The 18,197-nt window shown below is 39.3% G+C and overlaps 1 protein-coding gene across 1 annotated transcript in view; it reads left to right on the top strand.

Annotated features, from left to right (window-relative positions):
- LOC124164258 (UNC93-like protein) overlaps positions 1–18,197 on the top strand; it is a 29,917-nt gene that overhangs the window by 1,778 nt on the left and 9,942 nt on the right. The window contains exons 2-3 of the mRNA XM_046541501.1: positions 8,308–8,851; positions 16,116–16,323. Coding sequence (XP_046397457.1) covers positions 8,308–8,851; positions 16,116–16,323 — 752 coding nt within the window. The remainder of the gene's footprint in view (positions 1–8,307; positions 8,852–16,115; positions 16,324–18,197) is intronic.

The following is an 18,197-nucleotide window of genomic DNA, read 5'->3' as shown; positions in this document are numbered from 1 at the left end:
CATGTAAATACAAGACAGAGGCATAATCTTCAGTTTTTTAAATAGGTCTCTACAACTGTCTCTTCGTCTTACATTACATATTGCATTACATTACATATGTTGTGCAATATATAAGTGTATTTTACAGAAAATTTTTATTAAAAAAATTAAAATTTTGTAAAACTTAAATTTTAAAATCAATAAGGTGAAATAACTTTCTTTGGTGAATTCAAAACTATAAATTACTAGTAACTTTAGTTATAGTGACATAATGGAAGATAGAGAAAGGAATAAGAAAAGAAACAGGTCTGGAACTCCAAAGAAATTTGGAAACCAAGAAAGGATGGCATGCAATAATGTAGGGATTATAAAATTTTAAGTAATGTCTGAAAAATTTAGTCATAATTTAAAATAAATTTGCGTATATTGATTCAATTAAAACTATTTCATTGTATTATTGATAGGTTTAAATCATTTAAAACTAAAAAGAAGAAAATAATATTATAAATAAAAAAATTTAAAAACAACGTTTTTCTTGCCAACTAAAAAGAAGAAAATAAATTTCTCTGTCCATATCTGAGTCTCGGTATGAATTGTTACTTACATGGTGATATACTTTATGACAGTCATTACGACCAAAACGAAAAACGTTGGGCGCATGTAACACTATATTTAGTATTTGCAATATGTGGCATTGATCTTAAAAATTCTTACTAAACTGCGATTTGATTTACCAACCATATTCTTATCTAAAATCAGCACATTCGCATAGTTGAAGACTTTACTGACCTTTGAGAACTAAAACAGAATCAAAAACGCTCAGATATTAAATCTTCAAACATTGCGTGTCAGGTAATAACACATTCATGCATAATTGCTGAGTACTTAAACATTAACTGATGATTTCTTGAATATTAACAGTAATCAATCAACTCATTAGGTGCTAATTTCTAATACGTTCAGATGTTAAGGACTGAGCATTACCTTCTCATTCAATATAATTTAAATTTTAAATAACCTTAATGATAGTGAATAGTATCAATTAGTAGCAGATACTATCAATTTACATAACGATGGAAAACCCAACTGCAAATGATAATAACCCAAATTCATATTTATTGCAAACACTAAATGTAACATTGCATGCGCCCAACGTTTTTCGTTTTGGTCGTAATGATTGTCACAATTTGAGAAACAATTCATATCGAGACTTAGATATGGACAGGGAAATTTATTTTCTTCTTTTTATTTGGCGAGAAAAACATTTTTTTTTATTTTTTTTATTTATAATATTATTACATGCCTCATATTGCCGTTTGTTAATGATAATGAAGAAAAGGTTGAATCACATGCTTGGGAATGACATACCCAATTTCAACCCTTGATCTTGATGATAATTTGAGATGTAACTTGAAAAAGCTTAGCTCCATTGTTCCCTTGGCGTGGTGGTGAAAAATTATGTTGTTTTTTAGGCTTAAGGGCGGAAAGGCGTAGGGTCACGTTGGCTCCAGGCGTAAGAGAGTCTTGAGTCCGATACCGACCGTGCCATACGCTATGACTCTGTGACCCCGATTTGGTCAACATCCATTCTGTGGCATTGCGCCAGTCACTTGCTATTCGCATTAGATTGACACCGACTTTGCTGGGTATACGTATATGGGAGCCACCTGATACAACTTTCCATTTCACCTCAATACTGATCAATTCCCCGAGTTCATGAGCTCTATGTTTTAGCGATCGATCCTCAAGCCGTATGCGCACATCTTTTCGATAACAAATAACCTTTTCCACTCAATCTAATCATTAATGGCAGTTCTCAGAAAGTGTCCCAAGACATGCCGCATCACATCATTTTCGAGTTGTGTGCTTCATTATTTATCGTCCTCGCAAACTGATTATAATGTCACTTATCAGGATTGTGCAGGATTGTCGCTTGTGCATCCTATTGATTTAATCGTGTTTGTAAAACCTCATCAGTTAACCATGAAGATGTTTGTACTCTATAATGCGTACTAATTATTAATTATCACGTACTGGAGTGACTTCACTCCAGGTTTATTTGAGTTGGACATTTAAGAAACTCGTTTCATTATCGTTAATTGCTTAGGCACGAGCTTCGAGCAAGGTTTTCTGGACAAACAACATTATACACTAATTCTCTGGATTCACAATGCTTTGGACTGATAAGAAATTATTTATACTGGTAGCACATGAGCAAAACCATCAGGACACACCATTTGCGAATTCTTCCGTAGACGAAGCATGCCACATTGTCGCATCAGAGAGGTTTATCATCGGAAATGTCAAATGAAAAAAGCTCATAGTCAGTATATCGGAATAGGGTAGTTTCCTTCATCAAAGAAAACGAAAGGCATTGATTGCGATTCGTTGCCCACCATTAGTGTATTCATAATATACAAATTATTTGGTTTTAGAAATACCGGTTTAGACGAATGGTAACGGTCAATTTTATCCTCATTTAAAAAGGCCAGATTGGTGCCCATGCGATGCCACTCCACGTGACGTCGCAGGGACCTAGTTTCTACACGGGAGGATAGGAGTTTTACATCATCTGAGGTTACCAATGTATGCATGAGGCACAGAGCTCAGGGAAACATGTCTTAATAATCACCTATTAAACTGGCTATGGTCGGAAAGTTTTCTTCGTTTGATAAGGTATTAATAATCCTTATTTAAGCCAAGCGCTACCAGCTAGCATGGTACTTAGCTACCTGCTAGCATCCTGCGTCGTATCAGCGCTCAGAGCCTCGCCCCAAGGTCACCTCACTTGCGGCAGCGGGAAGCAGAACGACGCACAGTGGGCTAGAATCGAAAAAAGCTGGCCAAAACCTCAAAATCGATTTTTTTGAGCTAGGAAGTTGAAACTTCGCATACACATTCTCAAATAAATTGTGCATAACTACCCAGATTATTTTGGTCCTGTGTTTTCACTTTAACAATATATGTGAGGTCAAAGTTGAGCAAATTTAGCGAAAAACGACCACCCTCGATTTTTTCTGAAAATTGCCGACTTTATCCTCGTGCAGTGGTTTTATAAATAGTTTTATCGACAAAACTGTTATACCATCTTAATTGACACTTCTTATTCTTTCATTTTAAGGGTTTTTAAAGATTTTGTTTCATCAATAACCATAGATACATAGCAAAATGGCGGAGCCTGTTTTCAACCCATTTTTTTACATAAACGTAGAAAAAAAGTAGACATTGTCACCGGCTTACACTAAGTAACTTATATCATATCGTTCTTTGAAGCTTCTATATTGTGAATCTAAAGTCAAACCTTGCACCAATTTGCAACCCCGAATTTTAAATCGTTTTTTCGAACGCACGGACGACTCCGGTTCTGGCCGGAGGCGGCGGAGAGTACGGCGACGCGGCAAGCGGGAGGATGCAATACGGTCTCATTTACTTTTACGTGTGGATAATAGATATATTAGTGACAGAAAATAATCACCAGAAAGTAAAATTAATAAATATTGCTACGAATGACTCTCATTATGCGATCGCTGGGCACTGCAAGAGGTGCACTGAAAGGTTTCTTTCTTTGAGTGCATTCCATGGAGAATGGACTTAAATCGCGTGCTTAAAGTGGGGAAACGGACTCTTTTACTAACTAATAAACTTTTTAACAATAACAATTAACATATTCCTTAAACGTGATGGAAAATGGCTCAATACAGTACTTGATTTTGCCGAATTTTCCCAAATCAAGTACTGTCTTGGTGCTTGAAGAGTTCATTATTTTTATCCAGTAAGGTTATTTAGTTTATATTCTTGATTTAATGCAATTAATAATTATTCCTTATGCAGCACAATTTACATGTTGCTCTAGTTTATCCAGTGCAGATGGACGTCAATTCATGTTTTCAGGGCTGTATCGAGAGAACGAATAGGATGAAAACGAATGCAAAAGGAAGATACAGTGACCATCCTCGGAGGCAAGAAGAACTCTGCCAAGTGGATAAAATGCAACCCCGAGTATTATGTTATGTCAGATTAAGAGGCTCTCTCACTATGTAATTGTGTCCATGCAGCTCACAAAATTTCGGTGAAAGGGTGTTCGAAAATCTGAAATGCCAGGGATATAATATTAACCCCAGCGATGAGAGAGTGACGCGAGCATATGATTTCATTTACCCGAGTTAAATTATTGTAGCAGAGGTTATATAAGAAGTTTCCAAAAATGGTTCTGCATCTTACTGCGACTCGAATCTTAACGTGCATTTCCACAGATCCAAGTTTCGCGTCGCATATAAAGTGCACTTTAATTTGCAAACACGGCTTTGACAGCAGTTAGCACATGCGCAATATAATCTCACGTGGGAACGAGGGCCTATGTCTCATGAATTATTGCTCGTGAGCACCTTTGTGCCTTCTTGTTTAGGTAAAAAATGCTGTTCGTTAGGCGAAGCATGAAACAGGCACGAGTATTCAAAAGTCATCACAATTATTCTAGATTTCCTCTCCAAATAATTTAATTTTCTCTCTCTCTCACTGACGCTTTAAATGCAATTATAGTATATCACCAACCGTGCATAAGGTCTTCATTGACGGAGCTGACTTTGCAAAAGAGTCCATTCTTAATTGCGACAACTGTCAGGGGAAGCAATATAGGCACGGTTTAAGGACGTGAGAAAGTTCCGTGAACAGTTGACTAGAAAAATGGCACGAGTGGCCACAAATAGGGATTTATTCCGAAGACAACTCCTGATGTAATAACTGATAATGACAAAAATTACGCCAATTAAACTGGAGGAAACACATACCTTGCCGAAAAATGTAATGGATCTGTTTTTGAAAAAGGAAAACAATGCTTTAGCTCAGACAGTGAAAGTGATAAAAACTCGTCAGATAGTGAATGAAAAACAGTAACCTTTTATTGCTGACAGTGCTAATTGCAGTATGTTAGTTGGGAAAAGTGTAAATTGTGTTGCTTTTGTTTATGTTATGTCTGTATGGTAAAGTATTTCTGAAAAATAACCATTTTGTCAGCAGCGCAGTTTATTAAGAATAATGACGTTGATGTATAGGTAAGAGATTTAAATCAATACTTTAAATTGAGCATAAGGCATAGTTCAAAATGAACTGTATTTCTTAGAACGAATACATTATTCGATGTGAGTAATATGCCTTCCGAAACTTTTAAAGCTAGCAGGAGTTCAAACCAAAAACAAGTTCGAAGGGATCGGTACACTACAACAATACTATAAAACGACTGTTGTCAGAAGGCCTTTAAATATGTATGGCAGGTAAGAAAGAGGAGGACATGAATCATCTAGGGCTCTTGCCTAGAAATTGAGCTTGTTTCTTAATAAAAGAGTCCGTTTCCCCACTTTAAGCACGCGATTTAAGTCCATTCTCCATGGAATGCACTCAAAGAAAGAAACCTTTCAGTGCACCTCTTGCAGTGCCCAGCGATCGCATAATGAGAGTCATTCGTAGCAATATTTATTAATTTTACTTTCTGGTGATTATTTTCTGTCACTAATATATCTATTATCCACACGTAAAAGTAAATGAGACCGTATTGCATCCTCCCGCTTGCCGCGTCGCCGTACTCTCCGCCGCCTCCGGCCAGAACCGGAGTCGTCCGTGCGTTCGAAAAAACGATTTAAAATTCGGGGTTGCAAATTGGTGCAAGGTTTGACTTTAGATTCACAATATAGAAGCTTCAAAGAACGATATGATATAAGTTACTTAGTGTAAGCCGGTGACAATGTCTACTTTTTTTCTACGTTTATGTAAAAAAATGGGTTGAAAACAGGCTCCGCCATTTTGCTATGTATCTATGGTTATTGATGAAACAAAATCTTTAAAAACCCTTAAAATGAAAGAATAAGAAGTGTCAATTAAGATGGTATAACAGTTTTGTCGATAAAACTATTTATAAAACCACTGCACGAGGATAAAGTCGGCAATTTTCAGAAAAAATCGAGGGTGGTCGTTTTTCGCTAAATTTGCTCAACTTTGACCTCACATATATTGTTAAAGTGAAAACACAGGACCAAAATAATCTGGGTAGTTATGCACAATTTATTTGAGAATGTGTATGCGAAGTTTCAACTTCCTAGCTCAAAAAAATCGATTTTGAGGTTTTGGCCAGCTTTTTTCGATTCTAGCCCACTGTGCGACGTCACGCGGAGTTTTTCCCGGCATTCATACTTACCAGTCGCGTTTTCGCGTCGCGCTTGAAAATTTTTACTTTTGATTTGATCGCTAAAAATAGATATCGTTATATAAAAATCTAAAAGCGTGAAATACGTTCTCTAGGAGTAATAATCTTTCGATTTAGGCAATAAAAAAATAATAGGAAATCACCCTATTATACTGGCACGTAGAACCTTGTAGTAGCCTTCTTCCGCGCGACTACTCAAGCAGCATTAGCATGATATGGACGCGCTTCCGCATCGCAAGCATACATGATTAACGGACTAATTAGGAGTGGACACCCATCGAACGACCAATGCATGGTTAGAATATCAATAAAGAATCGATCGCACTTCGTTATGCGTCGGCAATGAGGAGCTCTGGCCAATTCTTGTCAATAGTTAAATGTTCAAAAGAGAAATATTTCAGGAAACTTGTCATATCTACGACAAATTCGAGTCCTTACACTATACGCCTATGGGTATCTAACGTTGTGTAAGTTCCTATTTACGTGATGTATATACCCAGCACAGGTAGGTTAATAGCTGTTAGGTACTTCAGAAATGTTTGATTTTTGCGTATTGAAAAGTGAAAATTCATGGGGAGTTGATATGAACATAAATGCTCCTGTTTAATGGTAAAAGTTTACTTATAAAATAATGTCTAGAATATTGCTTACATGTGATTTTGTTAAAACGAGATATATATGAAAGGGATGCAACGAAGAACATGGCTAAAAATTTCATTGACTTTTTAAGATGTTGGTAGAAAAACACTCGACTGGAAGTTTCTTAGAAGCAGGTGTATTTCGTATGATAACTCAGAACGAATTGTTGACTCACGACGGTTACCATAGAGAAAATTGTATTGCATAAACTACAGTTCTTTCCTAAAGTTTGTAACCATCATAGTAATGCATCAGAAGAGTCGAAATAGATGACTCACAATATTTTACAGAAATATTTATATGAAAATTCAGTTCTTTCCCACTCTTTTGCTGCGTCTGTAATCATTACAAATCGAACTAAACATTTTATAGATTTTGTTATCTCCTTGCCAAGTTCACTGGCTTTACCCGGTATTTGAACTCGTGATCCTTCGATCAGCAGCCAAACGCCCCACCCCCAGGCTTCCACACTCCCATGCCCTTTCAGGATACAAATTGAATGAAAAAATATTATTGCCTTCAGTAATAGCATTGGTAAATTTTGCGATAATAGGATTGGATTCCAATAAGATTTTTGGATTGCCAACAATATGCAGGAGAACGAATGTCAGCCCTTTGTTCCACAAATAAATAAATATGAAAGAAAAAAATCAACCCGTGCTATATTAAACACTGAAAAGTAAACTGGAGTCAAGGAAAAGACGAAAAGTGAGACTGCTCTACGTGAAATTAATTTAAAATATGTGATGCCGATTCGGGAAACACTCCTTCATGTTATTCAAACGATACATTTGATATTCGCGATTTCATTTATGTTGGCAATCTCGGATCATAAATATAGGTTATATAAAGAAAAGGATTTGCGTAGCATATTTTCTCTTCACTTTTCACATTCCTTACGGTATTGTATTGGAAACCGTGATTTAAACCGAAGTAACAAGGAAACTGCAAAGCACTACCGGAAATACCTTGGCTAAGGCGTTTGTAAACCTTTGAACGGACTTGGCTCCATTCACATCGTGAGTCAATTCCACCGTGTGCCATGCACATAGACGCTCTGGGCTTGTGCAATGCCCCCACTATCTCTCTGCCGTTAAGTGACATCCCGGGAGGTGTCAAAGACGGAGAGAGCCTCAGTTAGTCACCACGTAAAAGCACTGGTGTCGCGCACCGCGATACATCCATCCGACGCTTCGGAGAGAGGAAAAAAACAGACCGAAAGATAAGCCCTCACACTTGAAACACATATAAACCCGTTCGGGAGAATGGGCGCGCGATCACTCCTCCCTCGCTAACATGCCAGCGCTTGGAGTCCTCCTTTCGATTCGAGTCAGCAGAGAAAGTCCGCACGGGCGTCGAGACCCAGAGGATTTTTTTGCCTCCCCACCGCGATGGACGGCGGAGCGGCGAGCGAGGCCTCCGGCGGCGGTGTTGTCAACAACAAGCCCCGGAAGAAGAGCGTGTGCTTCATTGACGGGCCCGTGTATTGCCAGGATGTCCCCGCGATCGGGTTCGAGCCCCGCCAATCCCGGTCGCCCCCGCCGACGCCGTCTCCGGACCACGGGTCCCGGGTTTGGCGCGCCCTGAGGAACGTGGCCGTGCTGAGTTTCGCGTTCCTGCTGCACGCGTCCGCGCACGGCGGCACCGTAGGCATGCAGAGCTCGGTGAACGCGGCCGAGAGCGCGGGGACGGCCGCTTTGGCCGTGGCGAGTGCCACCGCATGGGCAGCCGGGTGCGCCGTGGCGGGCGTCGGCCCCCTTCGGAATCTGGCGTCGGGCAAGTGGGCCCTGGCGGTGTCCCTGCTCGCAGCGGCGCCCTACACGGCCACGACGACCATGCTGCCGGACGTGGTGTCGCTGCTGCCCGCTGCGGCGATGCAGGGCGTCGCGACGGCGGTGCTGTGGGCGTCTCATGGTGCCTATTTGGCGGCCTGGGAGTCGGAGCTGGGGCGCAGCTCGGCGGGAAAGCTGTCCTATATAATGTTCTTCGTGGCCGTGCATAGCGGAGACGTTTGTGGCAACTTGTTAATGTCCACAGGTGAGAGGAAGTGTAAAGTTTTTTTTCATTAACCCTATTTGAATTGAGTCATATTTTTGGCTTTTCATTTTGTACAGACTTGTGCCGCCGACACCAACTGATCCACTCTCAAAATAAAGTTTTGACTAATTCAAAATTTGATTATTGCTGTATACTCACTATTTAGTATTTATTCTTCGCTTCACAACGATTTATAGTTCAAAACAGAACTATTCAGAACTCAATTTCCAGTCGTCAGTGATCAATTTGCGTAGAGATCATCAGTGTGAAAGGTGGACGCCGCTAACATTGAAATGTACAGTTGAAATAAAGGTCTGAATGAGAGTCTTTTGTGGGCCGGACACATTACGACACACAGAGATGCAAGGGAATGGTGAATTTCCGCAAGCAAAAATAGTCGGCGCATGGATCGCATGCATGGAAAGTATTCCAAATGGTTCACACTACGGATATTAATGCAATGCGCGGCTGTTCTCATTCAATTTGAAATTACCTCCGACTTCCCCAAGCATGCATTCAAATTATTTACCAGTCAATATCCACCTGAGTGGAGTGGTCAATTACAGTTGGTTTTAGAATGATTCCATGATTTTACAGAAGCATTAGGCCGAATAAATACGAATCTAGCGGTACGCCAGGGAAGCCGATAGTGTAAATATTAAAAATAGAACAAGAAAGTCATGTTTCCTAATAAACAAAAATATTCTGGCCTACCTATGAAACCAACAAGATACCAAGAGGGGTAATATTTTCAAAATTATTTTCAAGATAATGCACGCGTGTATCATTAAAAATGTCCGTATGCATTTCGCGCTATTTGAGAGCACACAATTATCAGCATTCCGGTAAAAACTCGTACATTAAATGACAAATAAAGAGGCATTCCTCTTTCCTGAAATGTATATAATGTGGTAGTTCTTCTGTTTTAATGGCTATTTCCAACATCGTTGTGCTATTGAAATTGTTTGGTTCCCCTGATATTGAAATAATACGAATTTCTCATCGACCGCATAGAAATTTCGTGCGCAAAAGTGAATCTTCGAACGCTCCATCTTAACTATTTAATTATAATTATAAATAGCTAAAATTGGTACACTTGCCGCCACCCTTTCAAATGCTACTAGCAGATAATTTTGAATGCAAAGTTCAATAGTCAGCTTCATGCATTTCGAAGCTATGATACTCCAGATATTGGAAAAATAAAACATTGAGATTTGGTGCGTTTTATTATTTGTTTTGTATGAAATAATTTGATATCATATTGTTACATTGATCATGAACGAAGAGAAAACTCTTTCAGTAATGGAATGGAGAACACAATAGCTTTCATTTTGATTTACGTCCATCCAGAGTTCCTATTTTATGTGTTAATTTGGAATTTAATTTTTTTCACGTCACGTCATAGTCTGCGACAAAGGCGTGAGAAAAGTCCCTGGCGATATGTACATATGTCATACTTAAGGTAATATTACCATTTGGGATACAACATATCTAACGAAAATAATTAGATAATTATGCACAAAACTAACTCGATCTTATGTCAGCAGATTGAATTTTGTGGAATTTTAGGACTAAAATGCATGAAATAGATTTGTAATTTTCCACAAAGTTTTGAGCAAGAAAAATAAGTTATCAAAATATAATCTACAGTTTAGCTACGCAGCCTGTAATTTAATTTAAATTTTTTTCTGTATATGTTATGTTTACTTTAGCTCTCCATCTTATCACCAACAGAAGGGCGCCAACGAATCGACGCCGCGCCGTGGCTATAAGTCAATCGCGTTACCTTCGGGTGTCGAAACGCGTCTTTTCCCGCAAAATATATAGTAAGTATCTTTTTACCCATGGCTGAAAGAGAGTATTTATCGTTAGCCAGTTATTCATCTGTTCAATACATAAATGTACGAATTTATATAAAAATTATGCTCGTAGTTACCAGATGGAAGGTTACCCTAGCTGTAGGTACCGTGTTTGTTGTTTTCTTGAGGGTTAGGTCCTATATCATAAAAAGCCGTGCAATCGTTTCGATTTATTTGTAAAATATTATCAGGTCTGAGGTATTGGGAAAAACATATAATTCTTCAAACAGTTATCTTGGCGGGATATTGTGAGGCAGAGTGTATCATCATTGGCAGGGTATATAATACAGATGCTGACAGGACCATGCTCGTATTCTTGCTCTGATGAAAAATTTCCAAAGAAAAGTTGTTATACGTTTTTAAGTATTATTTTGTTAATGATTTATAATTTTTCTCCTAATTATTTCTTACTCTTATGGTTTGTTGAATAAAATGCAAAATAAATACCTAGGGAATTCTAAGACAGCCGAACAATTTTCTTAACGCCCATTTCTGCAGCTCACATGAGTGAAGCAGAAGGTTTTCAGATCTATCCAGATAAAAATAGAACTTGTCCGCATGAAAATGACCGGGCATGGTAAACATTTGTAGTTAATTGATTTGTGCGATTACGGACTTCTTAAACAAACTGCTTGAAGTGGATTGGCCTCCGAGGGAGACGACTTATCTTCCAACGCACGAACGTCGACCCACGATAACGAATGTTTAGAGAGCTCTCCAAAAATGACACTCGCGGGCATCATTTAGCAATCCACCTCTGTCACTTTCAAATGCCCATTGCACATGCCCGTTCTATTATTCCTGTAGGATAGAATGAATTTAAATTCACTTTATTTGATAATAGTAAAAAGAGTCGACAACGTTTTTAGTTGACCTGTAATCAAATACAGTATTATTCACTACACGATGAAAAATAAGAAATTTTATGCTTTCACATGAATATTTATTCACACATTTACACGACCATGGTATAAATAGTGACGGGAGAAGCAAGAAAGAAATTATCAGCAGAATAGCCCAGGCGAAGAGAGCATTCCACCAAAAGAGAGACCTGCTTACAGCGGGAAACTTAAATATGGAAGTAAAGAAACAATTTATAAGAGCCTACATCTGGAGTATGCTCCTATACGGAAGTGAGGCATGGACAATGACCGCAGCGGAGAAAGCAAGGATAGAGGCCTTCGAAATGTGGTGCTACAGAAGAATGATGAAAATCAAATGGATCGACCGAGTTAGTAACGAGGAAGTCCTAAGAAGGGTAGGAGAGAAGAGAAGCCTCACGAAAACCTTAATAAGAAGACGGAACAACCTTATAGGCCACATCTTGAGACATGATGGCCTGATGAAGACAATCGTCGAAGGACAGGTGGAAGGCAAGAATGGAAAAGGAAGACCTCGAACAAAATATATGGAACAAGTAAAGAGAGATGTGAAAGAGAAGAAATACGTAGGAGTGAAAAGATTAGCTGATAGGAGAACTGAGTGGAGAGCTGCGTCAAACCAATCCTAGGATTGTTGACCAGTGATGATGATGATGATGGTATCAAAGTTGGACGTCATCATCAGGTGAACTCTACAGAGGTCCATCACATCTTTTTATACCAGGCTTGGAGGGGGAGGGAGGAAAGTAATTAGGTTGAACGGATTGGCCAACAGAGATGAGGGAGGGGGAAACAACTTGGTCATACGGTAGAAAGAAGTTAGGGGGAGAAGGCTCCCTTGGGGAGGGTATAAGTGGCGCCGACTCCATGGGGCCTGAGGGGGCCCGAGCCCCCTCAAAATATTCGTTATGGGTGTGAGGAAAAAATGTGTTAGGCTTGTCGATTTTCCCCGGGGTGCCCAGATATCGAAATTCGAGTTATCAGGATTCGAATGTTGATCATATGACTCTTCTAAAATGCTTAAATAACTTAAAACTCACTACTTATAAAATTTCCCGGTGCAAGATCCCCGGTTTGGGCCCCCCCCAATTTTTTTTGTAAGTCTGCATCCCTGGAGGGTATGGCAGCTGGAGAGGGGGGGTTCAGGTGAGAGAGAGAGGCCGAAGGGTTCGTCATGTCATTAGCCCAGGAATTTAGGAGTGGGAGGCTTAAAAGAGGGGAGTGGGAGTATTACAAAAAGTCGATTACAATGTAGTCATTGGAACGTACACATGCTGCAAAATTTCCATCTGTTCCAAAGCGTCTAATCTAGGTCCCTGAGGCATGAAGTTTCTTCTTTTTCATTTTTCATAATTTTCACAAAGTTACGCCTCAAACCATCAATTTCACTACACGTAAAGGTGGTGAAGTAGTTTTGAAACGTTGGTCGAAATAAAGTTGTGTTTGACAATTGTGGTAAATTGCATACTTCATCGCTTCCTTTCAACGTGCTTAACTACTACGTATCGCCGGATTCGTTAAAAGTATAATTTATCTCAAAATATTAGATAACATGAAACAATGATTATGGTTGCATTGTTTATGCGTTAGCATGGCAAATTTGTGGTAAACTTAAAATTTTAAGTTTAATCAACATGAAATTATTCTTCAGTGATACACAAAGCTATATTGCTCCGATGAGCATAATGTCATCCTATTTAAGTGATGAGCTGAAATTTTTAAAATACGAAATTACTTCAAAAGACCAAGGAAAATTGCAATAGGGTAGTTTCCTTCATCAAAGAAAACGAAATGCATTGATTGCGATTCGTTACCCACCATTAGTGTATTCATAATATACAAATTATTTGATTTAGAAATACCGGTTTAGACGAATGGCAATGATCAATTTTAACCTCACTTGAAAAAGGCCAGATTGGCACCCGTGCGATGCCTCTCCACGTGACGTCACAAGGACCTAGTTTCTAAACGAGTAGATAGGAGTTTTACATCGTCTGAGATTACCAATGCATGCATGAGGCACAGAGCTCAGGGAAACATGTCTCCTATTAAAACTGCCTAAGGTCGGAAAGTTTTCTTTCTTGATAAGGTATTAATAATCCTTATTTAAGCCAAGCGCTACCAGCTAGCAGGGTACTCTGCTACCTGCTAACATCCTGCGTCGTATCAGCGCTCAAAGCCTCGCCCCAAGGTCACCTCACTTGCGGCAGCGGGAACCAGAATGACGTCACACGGAGTTTTCCCATCATTCATACTTAGCCGTCGCGTTTTCGCGCGCTTGAAAATTTTCTCTTTTCATTTAATCGCGAAAAATAGATATCGTCATTTACAAATCTAAAAGCGTGAAATACGTACTCCAGGAGTAATAATCTTTTGATTTAGGCAATAAAAAAATAATAGGAAACCACCCTATTGTTTAATGTTATGCAGTTAACTATAGAATGGCCTTAAAAGTTAAATGTATTTGTTTCATTCGATGGTTAATTGAATAGCCATTTAATAAGGCAGGTAATTAATTAAAAGTTATTTCCTAAAAGTATAGCGAATTAAATTGGCTGTAAACGTTTATTATAGTAATTAGAATTGAAGTGGTATTGCCATCACTCATCCTCGTCCTTACTGTGATAATCTCGTTTATAGGATATGTGAGAGGATATTCACGACAGTCATTTGACGCTGAAATTATGCACTGAATATACGAGAAATTAAGGAACGAATATCTTAAATTTGGAGTTTCTCCCATCTATTTATTATATCTCGAGAAAACTTTGCGTTTTTATATGCACTAAACTTTACTAGAAGTGGATAGAACCTCTTTTTTGCATTTAAAGATAAAAATGTCAACCTTAGCTGAGGTCTTACTCCTGCCCTTGGACACCGCGCGTCAGTCGCACATATTAACCGATTGATAAGGAGTCGATCGAATCTGTATCAAATACTGGGATGGGTGGGAAAAGGGTGGGTTATCTTAGGAGTATTTGCTGAATAAACAAAATTGATGGGCGATAAATATCTATTTCGCTTCCAAAGATATCATTTATTAATTAATGCAATGAGTAATAACTGAGTGATAGGCAATGGATTGGTTTGATAGAAAAAAAACTTTATTTTTGTAATATTTATGTCGGCTCATAGAAAATAGAAAGCCATGGTGTGAAATATCTGCCATTAAATTGAAAACTCATATTTATTACGTACAGGAGAGATACTTTCAACGATTTTCCTCCACGTTAACTTGAATTATTTTGCGTTGCATGGTATGGTATCCAATTTGCCAGATTTTTCTGAAATTTTTCAATGAAAGTGAAAGTGGATTATAGAAGATGTACACATGACAAAGAGATTTCACAGCCATATCTATAATATTCTCTTTCGGTAGCATCTGCGTGCGGCACTTTACCAACCAATCTTTCGTGGTGATTGCAGGACACATTCCCGGAATAGGTATGAGAAATTCTGAGAATAACTGTTACTCTAGCAAACTGAAGCACTTGACCTTTCATTAACGATGTGGCTGTTTGATTACTAGTTAGTTTGATTACTAGTTTTTTGCTAGTTAGTGGTTCCAAATTTTTGACTTTTTCTGTTAGTAATAAAATTAAAACTTAGGTAAATTTTTCTCCAGCATAAATTGCGGCATCTACCATCTATGGAAGTGGAATTAAATGTTGCTCATTTCATTTGAATATAAATAGGGGTTATTCAAAGGCAGAAGAGTAATAGCCACTCTAGATATTTTTCCAATACCCACGGTTAAATTGTTTTGCACTGAGAAACGTATTCGCTGCGAAGAAACGGCGAGTTACTTTACCTTTTCCAGAGTAAATTAATCGGAATTATGATGTAAAGTCCCCTTAGAGATTTATAAAATTCAGCTGCATAAAAATCTGCTGGGTCCGGAAAACGTGAACTACATCCAAGTATATATTATAATATTTTTTTAGCTTTTGGATGCATGATACTGTGGTAGTAATAGAAAAATTTCTGGATTGCCTTCCGAGGATGTTCCCGAGGGATATCTCGGGCTTTACATCAGGATCTCGAGTTTATCTCACTCTTCCAGCGGCGTCCGTCTGCCCCAATACTGATGGCGCATTCCTCAACTACCCCCCTCGGTACATAATATGCATTTTTTAAATACCCCCAATTTTTTTCTGCAGTCCAACTTTCGCTATACATTCAAACGCCTCTTGTAGTTGGTTCTTAGCTCTGCATCTCGATACTACCATAGTGGAGTCAGTTATGGCGACATAAAAGTACGTGATGCGTGAAGCGAAGTCTGAAATATTCCCGTAAACTAGCGGTAAACAAATAGGACGACTAGCATTCGAGGCAATCATGGAGAAATTTAATAGGTTACGCTATCTATAGGAATACAAAATTATTTTCGTAAAGTTTATACAGATAATTTAAGTGTCAAGCGTACATTCCATACATGCTTAATAATGATAAGAATACTAATCCTTCACATTTCATCTTTTTCCGTCATTTTTCAACGAAAACATACGCTTTTGGCCGTTGCAGTCCTGTCTCTGGACCACCCGCCCCTGCCCTCCAACTTCTCCAAGGCCGTCCCCTGCGGCTTCGACTTCTGCCTGCCACCCGCGGACAACAGCGACGGGAACCTCGTGAGGCCGCCCCAGCGCCGCCTCTCCCAAGTCGGATACGCGTTCCTCGCCTGCGTCGCCGCTGCCAGCCTGCTCGTGGCGCTCTTCCTCGACCCCGTCAAGAGGTGAGCATCATATCCTTTTCAAATATCTTTGCGACTGGCCCAGTCGTACAATCTCGGAATGTTTCGTGCGGCATCGCGGAAAGAGGTCTGCGACGCTATGCAGTGGCGCAGCGAGGGGGGTTTTGGGGGATAAACCCCCCCCCAGAGCTCATAGAAATTTTTAAGTTAAATCTATTTTACTTAATTGGATTAATATTGATTATAGAATAGTGTGAGGATTAATAAAATATCCCTCAGAAGGTCGTAAAAATCACCACTTTGAACCATTTATCTTAAATTTTTTTCCGGCGGAGGGCCTCCCCATCTCCCGCTTACCCTGGCGGGTATGCAATATCCCAAGCCCCCCAGTATTAATTGCGATTGAAACCCCCTAGCCTTAATTCCTAGCGCTAGGGATATGGGATGGGGAGAGAGAGAGAGGCGGGCGTTGCCATGTTTTCTCATAAGTCTTTGACAGTGTATCGGAACGAAAGACTGTGTCAAAAACCTTCTTCCCACTTGGCAACACAACAAGCGTACACCACGGAGCAGTGGCGTAACTAGGAATATGCTTAAGGGAGGAATGGGATGGCCTGGTGTGGCGACCCCCCACCCCCAGGAAACCCACCCCAAGGCAGGCAGGGGGGTCAAGGAAAAATTTTGAAAAATGGCATGCCTGGAAATAAATTTTACATAATTTTGGCTCAAAATATTTAACTTTAAGCAGATGCAGTTATTAAATATCAAAACTAGACAATAGTTTTAAATATTTTTCCTCTAAGGCTTTGGGAGGATCTATCCCCACATCCCCGCCATAGTTAAGCCACTGCTACGGAGGTTTGAAAGCGACTTAATTTCCTGGAGGCCAGGCTCCGCCCATCGCACTTTTATTGGTTTTCAGGAAGTCGCGTGCCCTCCGCCCTCTACCCCCCAAAAAAACTTGGGCCTGCCTCCCAGTCGCAAAGATATTTTAAATAATTCTAGCTGCCCTCGGACACATGGCATTGTTCTTCGACAAAATTGTGGACAGAAAAACGTTGTAGCTTTCATTTGGGGGTTTTCGTTTAGACTGGTTCACTTTGGGTGGTTTAATGAAGGAAGATATATTTTGGAGAATGGGGGGAGAAGGTTCGCTTCATTTCGATGAGGGTTCAATCTTCGGGAAAGCCCATTTTAGGGGTTGAATTCTACCACTATTTAACCTAAGCGTTCTATTTTTTAAATTCAAGTAGTTTGGTCTAAATTAATATTTAGGAAAAAATAAATGTTTTTGAAAGGATTGATCGTAGAACATTTAAATGTTCTTACTTTATTGTTTAAAGTAAAATTCCACCGGTTTTAATATAATGCATGTTCAATCAAAGAGTATATTCTTTGAAAATTTTCAATGTGTGATATCTCTTGAAATATTGCCCTTTTATATGCCCGTTGGACCTGATTGATGGATACTAGTGTGGATTTCCACCACGTCAAGCCTGTAAAGATTTCATATGTTAGCACACTATTAATGTAAATCACAATCGCAGAGGATAGCTATTTTTTTGGCAATTTCATACATTTTAGCCAAAGTATTGCTGTTCACGTGTGAACGATGCTTCCAATGGATTGAATGATTCATTGGTGACATGGTTTGTGTGAGGGTCGTTTGGAGGAAGGTTTACATGGAAGTCAATCGGTCTCGCCTTCCCTATGATTACAGCAACCTCTTTTAATGCTATCCATTCCTTCTGTTCTCCTCCTGCCTCTACCAAGCATATTTAACATCCTATATCCATTCCCGACTTTTAGTTCCAATTAACCGTCCATTGCTGCTCGAGCTACTTGATCTCTTCTCCGTATCTCTTCCAAAAGTTTTCTCTCCTGCTCAAGCACTTCTTCACTCGTTTCACTCCACC

The sequence above is a fragment of the Ischnura elegans genome, chromosome 1 (assembly GCF_921293095.1).
Source record: "Ischnura elegans chromosome 1, ioIscEleg1.1, whole genome shotgun sequence".
NCBI lineage: Eukaryota > Metazoa > Arthropoda > Insecta > Odonata > Coenagrionidae > Ischnura > Ischnura elegans.
This window is presented reverse-complemented; position numbering and strand designations above follow the sequence as displayed.